This window comes from Bos grunniens, chromosome 7 (genome assembly GCF_055505025.1).
Source record: "Bos grunniens cultivar Pamir isolate PY7600 chromosome 7, Bosgru_T2T1.0, whole genome shotgun sequence".
In the NCBI taxonomy this organism is placed as follows: Eukaryota; Metazoa; Chordata; class Mammalia; order Artiodactyla; family Bovidae; genus Bos; species Bos grunniens.
Window position 1 is genome coordinate 19,323,677 of NC_141171.1, and position 22,728 is coordinate 19,346,404.

At 50.5% G+C, this 22,728-nt stretch overlaps 1 protein-coding gene across 6 annotated transcripts; it reads left to right on the forward strand.

The window, feature by feature from the left end:
- The first annotated feature begins 700 nt into the window (after positions 1 to 700).
- Positions 701 to 21,257, forward strand: PLIN3 (perilipin 3). Of its 6 annotated transcripts, none has more exons than XM_086410030.1 (9): positions 701 to 759; positions 3,052 to 3,166; positions 3,881 to 3,962; positions 8,596 to 8,794; positions 8,954 to 9,036; positions 10,180 to 10,477; positions 15,063 to 15,262; positions 16,548 to 16,673; positions 20,435 to 21,257. In XM_086410030.1, the coding sequence occupies exons 3-9, from the start codon at positions 3,897 to 3,899 to the stop codon at positions 20,777 to 20,779; spliced, it is 1,317 nt and encodes a 438-aa protein (XP_086266156.1). In that variant the 5' UTR covers positions 701 to 759; positions 3,052 to 3,166; positions 3,881 to 3,896; the 3' UTR covers positions 20,780 to 21,257. The 6 variants fall into 6 exon arrangements, with proteins under 6 accessions (XP_086266156.1, XP_086266159.1, XP_086266155.1 ...); XM_086410033.1 differs by having other exon boundaries at positions 20,438 to 21,257; XM_086410029.1 differs by lacking the exon at positions 3,052 to 3,166.
- Positions 21,258 to 22,728: the final 1,471 nt, after the last annotated feature.

Here is a 22,728-nt window from a genome sequence, read left to right on the forward strand (position 1 = left end):
ACGGACCTTTGTTGGCAAAGTAATGTCTCTGCTTTTTAATATGCTATCTAGGTTGGTCATAACTTTTCTTCCAAGGAGTAAGCGTCTTTTAATTTCATGGCTGCAGTCACCATCTGCAGTGATTTTGGAGCCCCCAAAAATAAAGTCTGACACTGTTTCCACTGTTTCCCCATATATTTCCCATGAAGTCATGGGACCGGATGCCATGATCTTCGTACTCAGCTGTAAGATGAGGTGATAGATGGGCACACAGTGTTGTGAGGATTGAGTGGCACGATACAGGTCAGGGCAAGTTGCTCATAATGCTAGATGGGGCCGGCTCCATCACCCTCGTTCGGAGGTCGGGATGGAGTGGTGGCGCCTGACGAAAGGAGGCCTCACGCAATGATCTCTCAGTTCTCACAGCCTCGATTGGGTAAGGACAGGGGACCCTAGGATCATCTCCCATCGCCGAGTTCCCAGGGTCCCAGACGGGGAGGGGGCTCTCCCGGGCTGGCTCTGGGGTCGTACGGGTGTCGCCAACTGGCTGCACAGTCGGGAGGGCGCCCTTTCCTGGACTTCACTTGTGGCTCCAACGTCCCAAGCCAGGCGAGGGGCGTGGCCTGGCGGCAGGCGGCCCCCAACCAGATTGGTCCTCCGACCCGTCACTCCCGGGCGCCCGCCCCCAAGTATAAACGCTGGTCTTGGTCCGGCCCAGGACGGTTTTGGAGCTGGCTTTGAAGTAGTGGCAGCTGCGCCCCTGACGTCCCGCTGATCGCGGTGAGAGGCGAGGGGCCCCGATTGAGGGGGGGGTGGGGTCCGCTGAGTCCTGGGGTGCCCTAAGGGAGGTAGGGACAGGGAGGGCCTTCCTGGGGACTCTGCTCGTCTCCGCGGCCTGGGGAGGGGGTCTCCAGCCTGGGCTGAGCACTCTTCCCTCCCCAGAAAAATTCAACTTCTGGAACAGGCTTAGACTTTCAGACTTTGTTCTCTCAATATCTAGGACTTTGGCGGGGGGGAGGCGCACGAAAGAACACCCTAGAAGTGGCAGCATGGGGCGGGGGGCTAAGTCCCCCGTCCCAAACCACATCCTCCTGCATTGCTGACGCACTTTGGAGACAAGCCGCAGCCCATTCCGCGTAGAAATTCCCCCCCAACCCCCACCAGGGGAGCAGTCCCTCTGCCTAGCAAAGCCCCTTCCTCTCCAAATGGTTTTGGCGCCTGGGGACTTGGCCCCTCCCTTGCCCTCCTTCTGGCACCCCAGCTGACCCTGGGAGGGTCTGGGGCCAATCCCGCCTCCTTTTCCTGGGTGGGTGTGGCCAGGGGATTGCACAAAGTGGCGGTGGGAAGGCCTACCCCTTATCTGAGTCCTTGGGACGTTTGTAAAACCGGAGCCGAGGCTTGGGTTCCTTCTCTGGAGAACTCTGGAAGTTGGATCTGAGCATATCCTGCCTGCAGTTGGACGGCTGCGTGACTCCAGTCTCAGCCAGTTCTTGCTCTCACAGCTGAGGCCTGCTGCAGGCAGGTTGCTGACCCCCAAGGACTCTTATGGGGGAGGGGGGTGTGATATCTGCAATGGCCGTTCTTGGTTAAACCAGTTCCAGAGGGATTGGATGGACAAAATGGATGGGAAGGAGGACCTGTGTGCTGTCCAGGTGAACTCAGGCTCAGGGGAAGGGGAGGGGAAGAACAGGAGTCAGGTGATGATCACCAGGGGTGGATGCGCCTCCTCACCCCACTTCCCGGGTGGGGGACCTTTGTACCAAGCAGAAGCTCAATCCTGGCTGGTTTCACCAGTTTCTGTGTGGCAGACAGAGTGGTGTGAAATGGATCCGTTTACTGAGCGCCTGCTACGTGCCAGGTCCCAAGCTGAGTGAGCACGTGCAGTCTCTCCTCCAATCCGCAGGGACTCTGTGCTAGGAATGGTTACCCCCATTTCATAGATGTGGAAAATGAGGCTCCAAGAAGGGGTGTTGCCTTCCTAAGCTCCCACAGCTAGCAAGTTGCAGAGCCGGGATTAGAACCCAGTTTGGACACCAGAACTGGTGCTCTCAAAACATTGGTTTGCTGGGTTCCACTCGTGTGTCTGCATGTGCACGCTAAGTCACTTCAGTCACGTCCAACTCTTCGTGACCCCATGGACTGTAGCCCGCCAGGCTCCTCTGTCCATGGGATTCTCCATGCAGGAATACTGGAGTGGGTTGCCATTTCCTCCTCCAGGGGATCTTCCCAAACCAGGGTTCGAACCCTCCTCTCTTATGTCTCCTGCCTTGGCAGGCAGGGTCTTTACCACTTCCCAGATTCTGGGAAGCCTGGGTTCCACTTAGGGAATGGCAAACACAATATCTGGAAGAAAATGCTCAGACTTGAGGTCAGGGGTTCACCAGAGGCTTCTAGAATGACCGTGGGGGTCATTCATTGTGGGGAGACTTCTCTGGCAGTCCAGTGGTTAAGACTCTGAGTTTCCACTGCAGGGGGGTCACAGGTTTGATCCCTGGTCAGGGAATATGCAGTGTGGTATGACCAAAAAAAAAAAAAGCACGTGGGGAACCAGCCTTAAGGAAGGTTTAGCCCCATTTTACAGATAAGAGGACCGAGGTTATCAGGTTATGAGGTTATCGGTTACGAGGTTATCAGCTCCTTGCCCACTTGCCCAGCATAGGTGGGGCTAGGACTCCTGAAATGTAATCTGACGAGGCTCTAGGTTTTCCACCTGGCCAGGAAAGTGGAGCACCTGTGGCTGCTGCTGTCTTGCCTGCAAATGTGTGCATTAGATTCACCCAGGGAACCTCTCTTTTGATTTCCCCACATCCCTGAGACTGACATGAGGGACATGCACTGGGGCCAGGCATGTTCTTTCTAGCTTTTTTCTTTTAACGTTAATTTTTTTTTGAACAGATAATATTATCTACTTGGCTCACAAGTCAGAGGCTTGCCCCAGCTACACGATCTTTCTTCCTGTGTCTCTTTAAAGATTTATAAGCAAATACTTTAGCCCCACTCACACCTTTGGTCTCTTAACAATATCTTGTTGTGTTAGTCGCTCAGTAGTGTCTGACTCTTTTGCGACCCCAGGGACTGTAGCCCGCCAGGCTCCTCTGTCCATGGATTCTCCAGGCAAGAATACTAGAGAGGGTAGCCATTCCCTTTTCCACGGCATCTTCCCAGACGTGGGCTGTGTCAATTATGTGTAAGTTTTACAGTCTTCAGCCACTGCCCTGGGCTACCATTGTTATCTATCTTTATTGCCCTTCTTTTTAGCAACACAGGTACACACGTCTCTGTCCACGTGGCAGTACCAGTATGGGACTGTCCCCGCAGTGAGGTTTCTGGGTCAAAGGGAAGGTGTCTTGAAACCCAGTAGTAACTGACAACTTGCAACTCCAGGGGTTTTGCACCATAATATTGATAGAGGTGGGGCTTCCCAGGTGACTCAGCAGTAAAGAATCCATATGCCAGCGCTAGAGGTTTGATCCCTGGGTGGGGAAGATCCCCTGGAGAAGGAAATGGCAACCCACTCCAGTATTCTTGCCTGGGAAATCCCGCGGACAGAGGAGCCTGGTGGGCAACAGTCCACAGGGTCACAAAGAGTTGGACACAACTGAGTGACTAAACAGCTGATACAGGTGAGCCCTTGGAGGGCTGTGCGCAGACCTCGCCCTTTAAGCTGTGGCCCCAAGACCAGCTGCTTGAGCAGCAGCTGGGAGCTTGTTGGAAATGCAGACTTCTGACCTGATGAATCAGCACCATTTTGAACAGGCTCACAAGTGCATGTAATTGATCTAGAGGCAGAGTTCTAGGAAATGGGGGGGTGGGGGAGCCCTGAGGGCAGGTGTGAACTCGGACTTGCCCATGGAGGGAAGCGAGGAGCCAGCTGTACCCTGACTAGTCCTTCTGCTCACAGTGCGTGCTTCTGAGAAATGTCTGCTGACGAGACTGAAGCCACTGCCAGCACCCAGGTGACGGCAGAGGAACCGGTACAGCAGGTGAGAAAGGCCTGGGATCTGTGGGAGGAGCCTTCCCACATGCGAGCCTTGGCAGGAGGCTGCTCACAGCACAGGGGGGTCGAGAGACACCCTTCCAAGTGGGTCGAGTTCTAGACCCTAGCAGGTTCCCCATTAACAGGCGAAGGTGGGAGAACTGGGGGATCCCAGGGCTCTTGGGAGAACAGGGATGCAGCTCTGTTTGAACTGCCTGGCTCCCCCAGGCAGATCTTTCCTGTCTCTGCAGGTTCTCTTAGAGTCCTCCTTCTAAGAAAGTCAGTTTCTAATTCCACTTCTGCTTCCCAGTTTAAATAAAATTCCCCTTGCTACATTTTTTTTTTGGCCGTGCCAGGACTCTTAGGATCTTAGTTCCCCAACCGGGGATCGAACCCGAGCCCTCAGCAGTGAACGCTAGGCGTCCTAACCACTGAACTGCCAGGGAGTTCCCCAAAGTCCCTTTTAATAAACAATTGTTTTAAAATAGAAAGTGAAAGTGAAGTCGCTCAGTCGTGTCCGACTCTTGGCGACCCCATGGACTGTAGCCCGTCAGGCTCCTCCATCCTTGGGGTTTTCCAGGCAAGAATACTGGAGTGGGGTGCTGTTTCCTTCTCCAGGAGATCTTCCCGACCCAGGGATTGAACCCAGGTCTCCTGCATTGTAGGCAGACGCTTTACCATCTTAGCCACCAGGGTAGAGGTATCATTCACATACCGTAACTGGAGAAGGAAATGGCAGCCCACTCCAGTGTTCTTGCCCGGAGAATTCCATGGACGGAGGAGCCTGAAGGGCTACAGTTCATGGGGTCGCAAAGAGTCAGACACGACTCAGCGACTAACACATGCGCACACATGTACCATAAAATTCATCCTTATGAGGACTTCCCTGGCAGTCCAGTGGTTAAGACTCTGCATGCCCACTGCAGGGGGCATAGGTTCAATCCCTGGTGGGGGAACCAAGATCTCACATGCCGCATAACAAGGCCAAAAAAAAAAAAAAAAGATGATGAAGCATTTTTAAAAAGTTTACCCTTAAGAAGAGTACTACTCAATGATTTTTAGTAAACTACCCATATGCAGCCATCACCACCACACTGGACATTTTTCATCTCCCCCCAAAAGAGACCCTGTACCCACCAGCAGTCACTCCTCATTTCTCTTTCCTGGGAACCCCTTATCTAGGTTCTGTCTCTACTGATTTGCCTGTTTTGGACATTTCATATAAATGGAGACACACGCTACAATACCCTTTTGTATCTCGCTTCGCTTACTGAGCGTTATCTGTTTGAGGTCCCTCTCTGTGCTGTACTGATAGCATCTGTTGGTGCTCTGTCCCCTTACTTTTTTAAAAATGAATTTTCATTGGAGTATTTTGACTTCCCTGGTGGCTCTGTGTAAAGTACCCTCCTGCCAATGCAGGATGCAAGAGATGAGGGTTTGATCCCTAGGTTGGGAAGATCCCCTTGAGAAGGAAATGACAACCCACTCCAGTATTCTTGCCTGGAGAATGCTATGGACAGAGGAGCCTGATGGGCTACAGTCCATGGGATCACAAAAGAATCAGACACGACTTAAGGACTAAACAACAGCATCAGTTGACTTTTATTTATTAATACAATTAATAATATAATTTATTAATACAATGTTCATTTCTGCTATACAGCAAGGTGAGTCAGTTATACGTATATCTACTGTTTTTTAGATTCTATTTTCATAGGTGATTACAGAATATTGAGTAGAATTCTCTGTGCTATATAGTAGGTCCTTATTAATTTTCTCATTCCTTTTTAAAAATACGGTAAAATACACATAACATAAAAATATACTATTTTACCTGTTTTGAAGTGTGCAGGTCAGTGTCATTAAGTATATTCACAGTGTACAACCATCATCACTGTCTTATTCCAGAACTCTTTGCTCACCCCAAATCGAAACCCCACACCCACTAATAGTCAGGCCCGTTCCCCTCTCCCCCAGCCCCTGACAACCACTAACCTGCTTCCTGCCGATGGATTTACCAAGTGGACATCTTGTAGAAGTGAAATAAGTAGAATCATGTTTATAAAAGTAGAACCTTCTGGGACTTCCCTGGTGGTCTCAGGACTTTGTGCTTCCACTGTAGAGGGTGAGGATCGGATCCCTGGTCACGGAGTTGAGATGCCACAAGGCACAACCGAAAAAGAAGTAGAATCTTCTACGTTAGGTGCCACATAAGTGGAACCATATAGTATTTGTCCTTCCGTGTCTCGCTTATTTCACCAAATATAATGTCCTCAAGGTTCCCCCGTGTTGTATCAGAATTTCCTTTTAAGGCCGAATCCTATCCCACTGTGTGCACGGAGCACAGGACACTCGGCTTGCTTCCACGTTTTAGCTGTTGTGAATAAAGCTTCTTTGACCATGGGTATACAGATGTCTCTTTGAGATTCTGTTTTCAGTGCTTTCGTCTATATACCCAGAAGTGGAACCGCTGGGTCATATGGCAATTCCATTTTTAGTTACTTAAGGATCACCATAATGTTGTCCGTAGGGGCGGCATCATTTTTCTTTCCCGCTAATAGCACACAAGGGCTTCAATTTCTCCACATTCCCACCATCACTTATTAGTATCTGTTCACTTGATAGTAGCCATCACAGTGAGTGTGGGGTATGAGGTGGTATCTCATTGTAGTTTTGACTTGAATTTTCCTAACGACTTGTGATGTGGAGAGTCTTTTGTGCCTGTTAGCCCTTTGAAGGCTGTGTGTGTGTGTGTGTGTGTGTGGGCTGTGGCGAGCGGGGCCTACTGTTCATTGCAGTGTGGGGGCTTCTCATCACGGTGGCTTCTCTTGTGGAGCACGGGCTTTAGGACGCAGGGCTCGATAGTTTTGGCTCCCGGGCTCGAGCACAGGCGATACAGTTGTGGCGCACAGGCTTGGTTGCTCCGTGGCATGTGGGATCTTCCCGGCCCAGGGATGGAACCTGTACCTCTTGCATTGGCAGGTGAATTCTTTACCACTGAGCCACCAGGGAAGTCCTTGGAGGCTATGAATTTTTAAAAACATGCTTTCTACCACATTTTCTGTATCCATTCACGAATTCACGGACATTTGGATTTTTTTCCATTTCTTGGCCATTGTGAATAGTGCTGGTGAGAACATTCATGTACAAGTCTTATGTGGACATGTGTTTTCCTGTCTCTAGAATCATAGGAGCAGCATTACTGGATTTTGTGGTAACTTTGTGATTAACTTCTGAAGAGACCTCCTGGGCAAACGCTGAAGGAGGACTGCCTGAGTCCAAGCTCCAGCTTTGCCATTGGCTCATTTTGTGGCCTCGGATGACTTACTTAGCTTCTTCTTGCCTCAGTTTACCTGTCTGTAAAATTGGAATAGTACTCCCAATCCTGGGACTGGCGATTGCACAGATTCTACAGGTAGAACCTATGAGACTTAAGTCTTCTGTATGCGTCTTCTCATGGGTCACCTTTGCAACTCCTTTAGGACAGAAATGACTTCTCATTTTATGGGTCAGGAAACTGAGGCTCACAAGGCCTGTCTGACTACTCACTTCTGCTCTTGTAGGTTAAGAATGGCTACATTCAATACGTAAATGAATGGGAATAGCCATGTGCCAATAAAACTTTATTTACAAAAACCAGGTAGCATGGAATATCATACCATGAAACAATGAGGCACTGACATGCAGTGCAGTGTGGACGAAACTTGAAAGTATGTTCAGTGAGGGAAACCAGGCACAGAAGGACAGATACTGTCTGATCCCAGTCACAAGAGCTCCTTAGAGGAGTCAAATCCATAGAGACACGTAGGTGGTGGGGCCAGGGGCTAAGAGAGGGGAGTCAGTGTTTAAAGGGAACAGAGTTTCAGTTTAAGAAGCTGAGAATCTGGAGACAGATGCTGGCAACGGTTGCACAACAATGTACGTGTACTTAATGCCACTGAGCTGTGCACGTAATTATTTAAATGGTAAGTTTTATGTGTATTTGACCACAATTTTTAAAAAAAGGAGTGAAGCACCAGCACGCGCTACTACATGGAGGAACCTTGACAATGACACTGAGTGTAAGAGGCCGGACACAAAAGGCCATGTGGGATTCCATTTTTTTTGTGAGGTGTCCTGAACAGGCAGCAGTCCACAGAGACAGAAAGTGGATTCATGGTTCCCAGGGGCTGGTAGGCAAGGGTGTGACAGTCAATGACAACAAGTTTCTTTTGAGAGCGATCAATACGTTCTGAAGTTAAGACAGAGTTACACAGCCTTGTGAACAAATGCACTAAACCCTCTGAATTGTGCATTTCAAAATGGTGAAATTCTATGACGTATGAACCAGATTTCAATAATGCTGTTAGGAAAAAAAAAGGCAAGAGGAAAAGCAAGTAGTGGGCTGGCCCTGGGGGTGGGACGGGGGGCATAGTTCACTGACATCAGTTTTAGACCTGAGCTCCAGGACAGTGGATTCTCATGTCTCGTCACTGCCTGGCACACCATGGGTGTCAAGGTCATGTTCAGACAAGTGGGGTGCTGGGCCAAGATAGAGGAAGCGCCTGGCGGAACCAGGGAGTGCCTGGCTTGTGCAACCGAGTGAGTGCAGAGGGAGGGGAGGCAAGCCACGTCCCCGGCCTGAGCCTCCCTGCCCATAGCCCAGTGTGGTGGACCGCGTGGCCGGCATGCCCCTCATCAGCTCCACCTGCAACATGGTGACCGCCGCCTACACGTCCACCAAGGAGAGCTACCCCCACGTCAAGACTGTCTGCGACGCGGCCGAGAAGGGGGTGAAGACCCTCACGGCTGCCGCAGTCAGTGGGGCCCAGCCCATCCTGTCTAAGCTGGAACCCCAGCGTGAGTGAAGCATGGGAGCCCATGGACCGTCCACTCTGGCCTATTTCCGGGTGGGGGAGGCGGGGTGGTGTCTGTGGACCCTCCCAGAGCCCCTGAGGGATGTACATGCACAGTAACCATCAGCTGTCTATTGCCCCCACCCCACGCCCACCCCCACAGTCACCTCGGCCAGTGAATACGCCCACAGGGGGCTGGACAAACTGGAGGAGAATCTGCCCATCCTGCAGCAGCCGCCGGAGAAGGTGACTAACCCCCTCCATGAGGGGTGGGGTGGGGAGGATGCTCCACTAAGACTGGGGGCCTAGCTGGGTATGGGGTCTGTGGTCTCAGCTTAACCCATAGCAGACAAATGTGACCGCATTTATTCTCCCACCCTCTCTCCATTGAGCAGCTGGAGGAACATTCTGAACACCAGCCAGATATGCCCAAAGCCCCCTAGGGTCTTCCACCTTGTCTAGAGAAAAAGCCAGAGTGTTTCTGGTGGTCCCACCTGATCTGACTCCACTGCCTCCCGACCCTCTACGCCCACCTCAGTTGCTCCATTCTGTCCGTGCTGGCCTCCGTCCTCCAGTTCAGTCACATTAGTGCCCACATGTACGGGACAGGGTGATGGATACAGAGCCCTTGCCTTCGTGGAACTTTCATCTTGGGGAGGCAGGGGAAAGCAGAGACAGTGAACACATCCATCTCAGAGCTGCCTCAGGACCTTTGCACGTGCCGTTCCTTCTCTGGACCAGGCTGCCCGGTCTCTGAACTTTCTCGGCACATGTTCTTTCTCGGCACCATCCAGTGTGGAAACCAACAACCATATGTGGGTGTTGGGCCCTTAGAAGGTGGCCAGTATGACTAAGGAACTCAGTTACTAATTTTAATTATTTAAAATGTTATTTTTATTTAATCTACTTTCTTTGGATTTTTTTATGTGGACCATCTTTAAAGTTTTTATTGAATTTGTTAGTATTGCTTCTATTTTATGATTTGGTTTTCTGGCCCCAAGGCATGTAGACAGACTGGATTAGGATCCACTATAATGGCCTCATTTTACCTTAATTACTACCTTAAAGTTCTCATCACTAAATACGGTCACATTTTGAAGTCCTGGGGGCTTCAGTACCCTTTAGCCCATAACACCATGGGAAGAAGTGGAGGCCCAGAGAGGTCGAGTGATTTGCCTGAGGATACACAGCTAGGATATATCAAGCCAAGGACTCTAACTGGGCCATCCAGCCCCAGAGCATGTGATCTTAACTGCTCTCACCCTTCAGGGTCACCCGGGAGCTGGAGCTCCTCCCTTCAGCCCACCCCTTGTAGAGGTTGGGGCACAGGGGTCGGGGCACCCAGGTACAAAGGGAGGATGGAGATGCTGACGCTGGTCCTTCTTGTAGGTCCTGGCAGACACCAAGGAGCTTGTGTCGTCCAAGGTGTCAGGGGCCCGACAGGCTGTGTCCAGCACAGTGTCCAGTGCCAAGGACACTGTGGCCTCCCGAGTCACCGAGGCAGTGGACGTCACCCGGGGTGCTGTGCAGAGCGGCGTAGACTTGACCAAGTCCATGGTGACCAGCGGTGTCCACTCAGTTGTGGGCTCCCGTGTCGGCCAGATGGTGCTGAGCGGGGTGGACACAGTGCTGGGCAAGTCGGAGGAGTGGGTAGACAACCACCTGCCCATGACGGACGCTGAGCTCGGTGAGTGCAGGCCTTGACTCTGGGGCCCCTCCCCAGACCATCTGATATGGGTCCCTCCCAGCCACCTGGAGTCTGTCCCTCACAGGCTGTCATCTGGTCCCTGCCGCTTCTCCCCATCTGTCTTAGCCCACCTCAGTCAGCTTGGTTCCTCTGCCCTGGTGCATGGTATCTGTCCTCCCTGAAGCAGCCGCCAGAGGGCGCCTGTGAGCACTCAAGTCAGGCCCCTCCTCTCCCCGCAGCCCTCCAGGGCTCCCATCTCCCTGTGGGTAACAGCCTCAATCCTCCTGGAAGCTCCCTTGTACTTACCCACCTGCCCTCATTCATTCTGCTCCAGGCTCACTGGCCTCCTTGCCCATCCTTGACCATGTTCCCACACCGGGGCCTTTGCACTGGCCTTTTCTTCTACCAGGAACCCTTACATGACATCTAGATGGCTCGTTCCCTTCCACCTCCAGCTTTGTGCTCACATGCCACACACCCCCTGCACCCCTCATAAGACCTCTAAAATCACACCATTCCTTGTTCATATTGTGTCCTGAAACCTCCCCCTTCTTGGCTCTAATTTTTCTCTAGTCATCAGTTCCACAAAGCAGAAGCTGTGTCCCCTGTCTGGTGCCCAGCAGGTGCTCAAGTCCCCGAATAAAATCACTGAAACTCTTCTCTATCATTCCACCCATACCCAGGCATCTATCTGTTCAAACCCTGAGCACCGGTTATATGCCAAACCTGCTTCCAGGTTCTAGGGATATGTCAGTGAACAAAGTTCTGCCCTCATGGAGCCTTAAGGGTATAGCAATGAGATTAAAGGAGATGTTTCTGAGTAGGTGACCTTGCCCTGAGGTATATGAAGCTGTGCTGATGTCTGAGCAGAGAGACCAGGGGACAGCGTGGTGCCTGATGTGTGTGGGAGGAGCAGGGAGGCGGCATGTGTGGCTGGAGCAGAGTGAGCCTGGGAGAGAGAGGGAAGAGGGAAGGGCAGCAAGGGTACCGGAGCAGATTGTGAAGGGCCTTGTGAGCCATGGGAGGACTTGGTCTTTTACCCCTAGGGAAATGGGAACCCTGGAAGACTGTGAGCAGAGGGGGTGGGGCCTGACTCAGTGTTCACAGGCGCCCTCTGGTGGCTACTGTGGGAAAGACACCGGGGGTGGGAAGCGAAGGAGACAGGTTCAGGTGACCCTGCTGGTCTAGGTGAGCTGTGATGGGGCTGGACCAGATGGTGGCAGGAATAGACCCGGGGTGAAAGAGGTGAGACAAAGTGGCCAGTCCTACTCGTGGTTTCATATACCTATGGCTCGTGGAGTTGGCCTTGGCCCTGCGTTCGAGGCACAGCCATCCTTTGCACACCGTGATGGGAACTTCCAGCCGTACCAGTATTGCACACACTAGTGCCCATGGCAACAAGGGTCCCCGAGGGCCACGTGTACCCAGACACCACGCTCCATCCAGGGGGAGCAGGGCCAATGATCTCAGGCCCTGCAGCTCCTGGGTTGAGGGTCTCATGTCACTTGGCCTTTGAGTTTTCAAAACTTTACCCTGCATCTCTTGAAGGAAGGGATCCGGCTGATGTCGTCCATCTTGCACACCAAGTGCAGTGCCTGCTGGCCCCTCCTAGTGCTCAGACAGAGTAAGATGCAGCTGTGAGTCTTGGTCAGCAGAAGGCAGGGGAAGATGCAGAGTTTGCAGGGAGGCAGGTTGTGAGCCAGGCCTGGGAGCCACTTCAGAGAACAGATCTATCTGACCAGCTTTGATTTTCTTTCTTTTGTGTCCATCTGCTAAGGATGAACAGCTTCCCTGGTGGCTCAGTGGTAAAGAGTTCGCCTGCCAATGCAGGAGACGTGGTTGGATCCGTGGGTGGGGAAGATCCCTTGGAGGAAGGAACGGCAACCAGCTCCACTAATCTGGCCTGGGGAATCCCATGGACAAAGGAACCTGGCGGGCTACAGTCCAGGGGATCACAAGGAGTCGGACACGACTTCGTGAATAAACAACAGCAACTAAGGATGAAATCATTGTGCCGAGAGGGGCTTCAGGTGCTGGGGGGTCTGTGAGTTAAGGTGCCATGTTATAGCTGGGACGCTACTCATGGGCTTCTGCCAGAACAGCCCTGCTCCCCCCATCTCCTGGGTCTCCCCTTTGCCAAGGGCACCTGCCCCCTCCAGGGGCCCTGCCGGCTTGCTCCCACATGCCTGGACTCTACCAGACAGTTCAGTTCAGTTCAGTTGCTCAGTCGTGTCTGACCCTCTGTGACCCCGTGGCCTGCAGCACACCAGGCTTCCCTGTCTGTCGCCAACTCCTAGAGCTTGCTCAAACTCATGTCCATCAAGTTGGTGATACTATCCAACCATCTCATCCTCTGTTGTCCCCTTCGCCTGCCCTCAATCTTTCCCCACATCAGGTCTTTTCCAATGAGTCATTTCTCATTGGTCTTTTCCAATGAGTCAGTTGTCAGACAGCCTTGGCCTAAATAACGAAGCTGCTTTCACTTCCGGGGGCAGAGCTGCAGGGTTCCCAGAGGGCCATGGAGAAGCTGTGACCAGTAGCCTGGGTTCAGAATGTTGTTGGTTTGGATTTGGTCTTTGCAGACTTGCCTTTGGTCAGGAGAATGGGGCAGGTTTGTTTTTCCCAAGATGCTGACTTTTGCTTTTGTTGCTTTTAAATGTCCCGGGTGTTTAGTACTTTTGTTCAGTCATTTGTTTTATACATTGTATAATCCTTTTTTGGGAAGTTTAAAAAATTTTATTGAAATATAGTTGATTTACAATGTTGTGGTAGTTTCAAGTATACAGCAAAGTAATTCCATTTTACATACGTATATGAATATATTCTTTTTTAGATTCTTTTCCATTAGAGGAAAAGAATATATTACAGGATATTGAGTATAGTTCCCTTTGCTATAGAGTAGGTCCTTGTTAGTTGTCTTTCTCATTTAGTTTTTACTTTTATTTACTTTTTAAAAAATGATTTGTTTATTTATTTTATTCGGCTGCTCTGGGTCTTAGTTGCAGAATGCAGAACACACCTTCAGTTTTTGTCGTGGCAGGCAGGATCTTTAGTTGCAGCAGGTGAACTCTCGGTTGTGGTATGTGGGATCCAGTTCCCTGACCAGGGATTGAACCTGGGCTCCCTGCATTGGGAGCTTGGAGTCTGGACCACTGGACCACCAGGGGGGTTCCTTTTTTTTTTTAAGTACAACTTTTTTTCAGGGGACCACATTTTCTTGACAGGCCAGGTGGTAAATAATTTGGGCTTTTTTGGGCCATACACCCTCTGTTCCAACTATGCAACTCTGCATTGTAGCACAGAAGTGTAGTCAGTAGGTAAATGAATGGGTGTGACTACATGTCAAAAAAATTTTGTTGACGAAAGTAGGTGGCATTCAGCCCAGGGGCTGTATTTGCAGACCCTGCTATAGGGCATTTCAAATCCAGATAAGGTTACTTACAAAACTCAAACTTTAAGAGCTACTATATTAAAGTCTACAGGGAGCAGAATAAGATAGGATCAAACTATCAAGACAGATGGATTTCCATCCTGTTACCTTGTAACTTTACGAGTATTTTCTGGACTAGACAGTCCTAACTTTTCCTTAACTGCTGTGAAGATGGTTCTCTTGTGGCTCAGACTTCTCATGGAGAGTCAAGTATCGTGGTTAAGAACATGGGGCCTGGCGTCAGATCTTGACTTGTGGAGCCCCAGCTGTGTGACCTTCGGCAAGTCAATTAATCTCTCTGAGCCCCAGTTTCCCCACCTGTAAAAATGGGATGACGGCGCTTCCCTATTAGAAGTGTTAAGATTTTTTTTTTTAGAACTGTTAAGATCTAATAAGAATACATGTGAGGAATTTGCCTGGTGGTCCAGTAGTTAATAATCCGGGCTCCCAGTGTAGGGGGCACGGGTTTGATTCCTGGTCGGGGAACTAAGATTCCTGAATGCCACACAGCATGGCCAGAAAAAAAAAGACATAACAGAAAGCATGCAGAGTGCCTAGAACCTTGTAAAAGATTGACCACTATTAATATATGCTAGGACCTGTACAGGCAGCATTGGCCAACTCTTTTTGTAAAGGATCAGATAATGAACGTATTTTTTAAAATATTTATTTGGTTGTACGGGGTCTTAGTTGCAGCACACGAGATCTTTAGTTGAGGCATGCAAACTCTTGGTTGCAACATGTTGGATCTAGTTCCCTGACCAGGGATCGAATCCAGGCCCCCTGCACTGGGCACAGAGTCTTAGCCACTGGACCAACCAGGAATTCCCAGACAATATTTTAATCTCTGCAGGCTAAGAGGCCACATACTCTGCCACTATAGTTTGAAAGCTGCTGTAGACAGCGTATAATGAACATGAACAATTGTATTCACGGGTTGGATCATATAAAACTGGAGGCAGGACAGATACAGTCCAAGGGTCGTAGTTTTCAGACCCTCACATTAGTCTAAGGCCTCTTAATCCCAGGATATTTGGCCCCCATCCTACCCATTTCACAGATGAGGTAAAAGCCAAGGCAGGGAGATCCTTTTACACTTGCAGACCGGGGCATAAACTCTGCCTTCACCACGCTTCTCCTGCCTCCCCACCGCAGCCCGCCTCGCCACATCCCTTGAGGGCTTCGACATCGCCTCGGTGGCCCAGCAGCGCCAGGAGCAGAGCTACTTCGTGCGTCTGGGCTCCCTGTCGGAGAGGCTGCGCCAGCGGGCCTACGAACACTCTCTGGGCAAACTGCAGAACACCAGGCAGAGGGCACAGGAGGCCCTGCACCAGCTGTCACAGACGCTTATCCTGGTGAGGTCCATGGTGAGACGGTTTGGTGGCGAGGGCAGTGGCAAGCAGCATATGCACCAGTGAGCCCGCCCCAAGCCTGCTGGTTTACTCCTCCCCATTCTGCGTATCTGCTTGGGCCGGCTCATGCGGTTGCAGTCCTGGTTGAGTTTGCTGGGGCTGCTGTAACAAGTACCCCAAACTGGGCAGCTTAAACAACACACATTCATTGCCTCACAGTTCTAGGGGCTGAGAGTTCAAGATCCAGATGTCAGCAGGGTTGGTTCTTTCTGAGGCCTCGCTCCTTGGTGTGTGGATGCTGTCTTCTCCCTGTGTCCTCACCTGGTCATCCCACCATGGGTCTGTGTCCTAACATCCCCCTTTTAAAAACATTTCATTCGTTTATTTTCTTTTTGGCCACGCTGTGCGTCATACAGAAGCTTAGTTCCCTCCCCGACCAGCAATTGAACCTGTGCGCGCCGCAGTGGAGCCTCAGAGTCTTAATCACTGCGCCACCAGGGAAGTCCACCTGACAGCCCCTTTTCATTTAAGGACACCAGTCATACAAAAACGTTGTCGTCGTTCAGTTGCTAAGTCATGTCCGACTCTTTGTAACCCCATGGACTCTAGCACACCAGGCTTCCCTGTCCTTCACTATCTCCCAGTGTTTGCTCAGATTCATGTCCATTGAGTCGATGATGCTATGCAACCATCTCATGTTCTGTGACCTCAACCTTTCCCAGCGTCGAGGTCTTTTCCATTGAGTCGGCTCTTCAATCAGGTGGCCAAAGTATTGGAGCTTCAGCATCAGCATCAGTCCTTCCAATGAATATTCAGGGTTGATTTCGTTTAAGATTGACTGGTTTGATCTCCTTGCAGCCCAAGGGACTCTCAAGAGTCTTCTGCAACACATTTTGAAGGCATCAGTTCTTCAGCACTCAGGCTTTTTTATGGTCCAACTCTCACATCTATACATGACTACTGGAAAAACCATAGCTTTGACTATATAGACCTTTGTTGGCAAAGAGATGTCTCTGCTTTTTAATATGCTGTTTAGATTTGTCATAGCCTTTCTTCGAAGGAGCAAGCATCTTTTACGTCCACGCTAATGATCTCATTTTAGCTTAATCACTTCTTTGAAGACCTGTCTTCAAATGAAGTCATAGCCTAAGGTCCTAGGGTTCAGGGCTCCAACCCCCTGGGTTCCCTGTGGATTCTTGCCTCTTCCAGCATTCCTGTGGACCCCCAGGGGCTCTGCCAGCTTCATTCAAGCCCTGAGGCAGCCACCATCTATCTCCCTCTGCCCCAGATGGAAACCATCAAGCAGGGCGTCGATCAGAAGCTGGTGGAGGGTCAGGAGAAACTACACCAGATGTGGCTTGGCTGGAACCAGAAGCGGCTGCAGGGCCCGGAGGAGAACGCGGCCAAGCCAGAGGTACCCACCGGGGGTGGCACTGGGTGCTTGGGGCCCTGGCTTGCCTCTCCACACGCTTTCCCCAGCCTCTCTTCCCATTAACTGCCTTCAGGACCTGATGACAACTCCTCCAGGATGCCTGCCTGGATTTCTACTCTTGGGTGCGCATATTGCTTCTGAACCACAGGGCACTTGATTGGGATGGGTCTCTACCTGCTGAATTCTAAGCCATGCTCCATTTTCTTGAGTCCTGACTCCTCGGGCTTCCCAGGTAACTCAGTGATAAAAGAATCTACCTGCCAATGCAGGAGGTGCAGGAGACGCTGGTTCAATCCCTGGGTCGGGAAGATCCCCAGGAAGAGGAAATGGCAATCCACTCCAGTATTTTTGCCTGGAAAATCCCATGAACAGAGGCGCTTGGCCAACTACAGTCCATAGGGTCACAGAGTCAGACACGACCGAGCGACTGACTCCTCTCCCCCATCCCAGGGTCCCATGACATCCCTCATATTTACCCACCAGGCTCCTCACGACAGCTCCTCACTAACACGCTCTGGCCCCTCCAGTCTATGGCAAGCGCTGGTCTCTTGAATGAGCCCTGACTTTGCCACCTGTGCTGTCACTCATGGAGAAGGCGATGGCACCCCACTCCAGTGTTCTTGCCTGGAGAATCCCAGGGACAGGGGAGCCTGGTGGGCTGCTGTCTATGGGGTCGCACAGAGTCGGACACGACTGAAGCTACTTAGCAGCAGCAGCAGGTGTCACTCATCCATGCTTTCACTGAGTTGCTGCCTTAAACAATCCTCGTGCCTCATTCTGAACCATAGCCTCTCTGTGTTAGGGACTCTTTTGATATCCTAGCACTGTAGGTTCTCAGCCTAACCTCGCTGGGCCTCAATTTCCCCATCTGTGAATGGGGTGCAGGACCATCTGCAGGGTCATTGAGGTGAAATGAACATACGTGTTTATAGCAGTGTTTGAGTCACAACATTCACAAAGGGGAACAGCCCAGATGTCCACCAGCAGGTGACGCATCACAACATGTGGTCCTTCCACACACGGGAACATCACTCGGCTGCGAAAGGAGGGGAGCCTGACACTCACTACCATGTGGGCGCACACTGAGAACACGATGCTGAGAGATGCAGACACAGAAGGACACACAGGGTGGGGCTTCATTGATGGGAAACGTCCAGAACAGGCCGATCTGTTGACACAGAGAGTGGATGAGTGGTTGTTGGGAGCTGGGAGAGGGGTAAGTAGGGATGGAGTTTCTTTTTCTTTCTGTGTTTTTTTTTTTTTTTTTAATTTTTTGGTTAAGCCAGGAGGCTTATGAGATCTTAGTTCCCTGACCAGGGATCAAACCTGTGCCCCTGGCAGTGACAGCTCAGAGTCCTAACCATTGGACCGCTAAGGAATCCCCCCCCTTTTTTTTGGAGTTTCTTTTGGGCTGATGGAATGTTCTGAAATTAGATAGAAGGGCTGGTTGCACTACCTGGTGAATGTACTATAAAAAAAAAAAATCACTGAATTTTTCACTTAAAAGCATGAGTTTCCTGGTATAAGAGTTACTTTACATACACACACACACATTGACACATAAGGCACACAGTGTTTAAAAAATGATATTTCTAAAGATATTGTGAGTATCTCTGTAAAACTGTTGCGCATTCAGACCCTAACCACTTAAAACCATCTTCCCCAACCCCCCAACTGCTGAAGAGAAAATAGATATTGATCCTGGCAGCACCTCCTGGCCAGGTTTAAAGCCAGAGTCCTCAGCTGACCAGGCTCAGGACAGTCTAGGGTCCCTACCTGCTTTGATTTCCTCCCCAGACTCAGGAATTTTCGAGGACTCTTATCTCAACCATGGTCTCCCCCACTGCTTACAGCTTCGGCCTCAAAAGTTCTTCCAGACCTTCTCATTTAAAAAAAAAAAAACAAAACACTTTTTCAAAAACGAATTTATTGAGGTGTAAAATTCAGTATCTTGTACTTTAAAAGAGTTTTGAGGGAATTCCCTGGTGGTCCAGTGTGTTAAGGACTCAGGACTTTCACTGCTGTGGCCCCGGTTCAATCCCTGGTTCAGGGAACTAAGATCCCACATACTGTACGATGAGACCAGAATTAAAGAAGTTTTGAGATATAATTCGCATACTGTACAACTGACCCATTTAAAGTGTACAATTTATTGGTTTTTAGTATATTCATGGGTTGTGTGACTATCACCTGCATTAATAATTCAGAGCATTCCCATCACCCCAAGAGGAGACTGTCTCCCTAGTATCATAACAGCCCATTTCTATCTTCCTCCATGCCCTGGAAACTGCAAATGTACTTTGTCCCTGTGGATGTTTCTTATCAATAGAATCATACACCATGTAGCCATCTGTGTCTGGTTTCAAGGTCCATCCACGTGGCAGCAAGTGTCAGGGCTGCACCCCTTCATATGGCGCAAGAATGTGGCGGTGTGCGAATGAACCACATTTTGTGTCCCCGTTTGCCAGCAGATGGGCATTTGGGTTGTTTCCGCTTTCGGCGGCTGTGAATAACACCCCTTTGAGCATTTGTGTACCAGTCTTGGCACAGACATGCGTTTTCTTTTCTCTCGGGCGGAAGTCTAGGGGGTGGAATTGCTGAGTCAAGTGCGCACTTAGGCTTACAGCTTACCATTTTGAGGAACTGTCAGAACGTCTCCCAGAGTGACTGCTGTGCTCCAGTATATGAGGGTTCCAATTTCTTCCCATCCTCACCAGTGCCTGTTCGATCTTTTTTTTTTTTTTCAAATTTATTTGGCTGTTCCAGGCCTTTGTTGTGGCACTCAGGACCTTGAGTTGCAACATTCAGGATCTAGTTCCCTGACCAGGAATGGAACAGGGACCCCATGCATTGGGAGCATAGAGCCTTAACCACTGGACCACCAGGGAAGTCCCATATATGTCTTTTTTTTAAACAGTTTTTTTTTGTCTTTTGGCTGTGCTGGGTGTTTGTTGTTGCACAGACTTTCCCTAGTTGCAGCAAGTGGGAGCTATTCTTTCTCTTGGTGCACAGGGCTCTTTCTGAGGTGGCTTCTTTTGTTGCAGAGCACAGGCTCCGGGGTGCACGGGCTTTGTTGCCCCAAGGCACGTGGGAACCTTCCCAGACCAGGGATCGAACCTGTGTCCCCTGCTTTAGCAGGCAGATTCTTAACCACTGGACCACCAGGGAAGCCCCCATGTCCGTCTTTTACCCAAATCATCCTAGTGTGGGTGACGTGTGTCTCATCGTGGGTTTGATCCACACTTCCCTGGTGTCTGATGAGGTTGAACATCTTTTCATGTGCTTATTGTTCTGCGTATCTTCTTTAAAAATATCTCTGTGTCTGTTTTTTAATTTGACCAGCAATTATCTGGCACGGTTTGAAACTCGAAGCGCTGGTATTCTGAGCCTCCATGCCCTGGGGAAAGGCTTTCCCCAAGGCGGGTGGAATACCCCCATTTCCTCTTTCCTGGTCTTTGGGGCCTGTTGTTGTGGTTCAGTCGTGTCAAAAGTCGTGTCTGACTCTTTGTCACCCGGTGGACTGTAGCCTTCCAGGCTCCTCTGTCCATGGGATTTTCTCAGGCAAGAATACTGCAGTGGGTTGCCATTTCCTTCTCCAGGGGATCTTCCTGAACCAGGGATCGAACCCACATCTCCTGCATTGACAGGTGGAATCCTTACCGCTGAGCCACCTGGGAAGCCCCTTGAGTCCTATTACCCCCAAAGCAAAGGGTGATGTCATGCCCCCACCCGCCCCTTCTCAGCAGGTCGAGTCTCAGACGCTCGCCATGTTCCGTGACATCACCCAGCAGCTCCAGACCACCTGTGCCTCGCTGGGCTCCGGCCTCCAGGGTCTGCCTGCCCACATCAAGGACCAGGCGCTACAGGCTCGCCAGCAGGTAGAGGACCTCCAAGCCACCTTCTCTGGCATCCACTCCTTCCAGGATCTCTCCAGCAGCGTCCTGACACGGAGCCGTGAGCAGGTGGCCAGGGCCCGAGAGGCCCTGGACCACTTGGTGGAGTATGTGGCCCAGAACACACCCATCATGTGGCTGGTGGGCCCCTTCGCCCCCGGAATCGTCGAGAAAGCCCCAGAAAAGAAGAAATAGGAGAGGCTGGAGGAGGGCTCAGAGGGCTCTGGCCTTCTCAGAGGGGCTGGCGAGTGACAGGGGACCCCTCACTGGGAACGCACCTCAGGAAGCTGAGGTTCTCAAATCTGACCTGTCCCTCATCCTCTCCATGCTTGGAGGAAGCGTGTCCTGAGCATCACATCCGTCATTAGGACAAGAGTTCTAGGGAAAAAAAAATTTTTTTTCTAGAGGGTTCCAAATTTTTTTTCTTCCTTAAAAACCAGGAATATAGTTCTTACATCCCACACCCTTTTTCTACATTGAGGCCCCTGGATATCAGCCTGAAGCTAGTGGATTTGGACCTCTGGGAGGTGAGCCTCTTATGGGTGAGGTGGGGCCAGGGCAGCTGACACTCAGTCTGGAGCAGGAGGGGGCTCAGGCCTGCCCAGCGAGCCCTGGGTGCGGGAGGCTTCAGTGTTGCCTTAATAAATTTTACCTGCAAAGTCCAGGCCTCATATATATGTGTATATGTGTGTATGTGGTTTTTTTATTTTTCAGCAGCTGAACAACTCTGGAGTCTCTGTATGGCCTTCTTGGGCTGTGGGGGTCTTTCATCTTCCCCCCACTCACCTGCCAGAGTCTTGCCCCCGTTGTCACGTCCCAGGCAGCCAGAGGAAGGGAGAAGCCCACCGCTTTTCCTGTACTGGGCCTTCCCAGGCATGTCGGGGAACTTTGTGACCCCTGAAAGATGCTGATGACCTGATTTCTCACATGGCAAAGGAGACTTTACAAATGGGGTTCAATTAACACATTACTTACCAGACATATTAATATGTCTTTTTTCACCTGAACATTATTGACTGGAGATGTATCAGTATGTTTTTAGAGAATGATACCGTTATTATCAGGCTTCCTTGGTGGGTCAGGTGGTAAAGAATCCACCTGCCAATGCAGGGGACACAGGTTTGATCCCTAGGTCTGGAAGATCCCCTGGAGAATGGAACGGCAACCCTCTCCAGTGTTCTTGCCTGAAGAATCTCATGGACAGAGGAGCCTGGCAGACTACAGTCCCTGGGGTCGTAAAGAGTCAGACACAACTGAGCAACTAACACACACACACACACACACATACATATACATATAAATTATATATATATAAAAGACTCCAGACTTCTGACCTCTAGAACTGTCAGATGATAATGTGTGCGGTTTCCAGCCGCTGTGTTTGTGGCCATTTATTACAGTAGACTCAGGGAACTTGTCCTGGCTTTGAGGAATTCAAGGTTGCCAGTTTGGGGTTTCCAAAATTTCTATCCATTTCTGGGACTGGCCGTGTTCCCACTGCTGTGCTAATATTTGCTTACAGAGAAAACACAGCAACCAAATTCTCCACCCACTTTGGCCCAGGGCCATTCCGTACACTTCACGTACAAACCTTTTTGGTCTTGTGCTGTATTTTATTTCATTTAAATTATCTTTTTAGGTTGTGCCATGTGGCATGTGGGGTCTTAGTTCCCCTGCCGGGGGTCGAACTCAGGCACCCTGCATTGGGAGTGTGAAATCTTGACTACTGGACTGCCAGGGAAGCCCTTGGTATTGAGCTTTATAGATGGAGCACACAGTGGGGAAGGGTCCGCCTACTGTCAACCATGTTGGTGATGGCGAGACTGTGCTCATTTTATTTACGACATGCTCTCAAGGGCTCGGCGTCCTGTGCTGGCCTGGCCATGCTGGACTCCAGCTTGGTGATAGGACGTGGGTCCACTGGCCAGCTCCTTGGTCCCTGCTGTGTGACCCTGGGTGGGGTCTTTTGCCTCTCTAGCCCTCGGTTTCATTGATAACCAGCTCAGTGCAGTTCTGTGCAAAGATTCTGTGGAGTGGTGTACTTAAAGATCCTAAGGTCAGGACCTCCCTAGTGGTCCATGTTAAAGATCTTCATCTTGCAATGCAGGAGGTGCAGGTTCGATCCCTGGTTGAGGAGCTAAGAT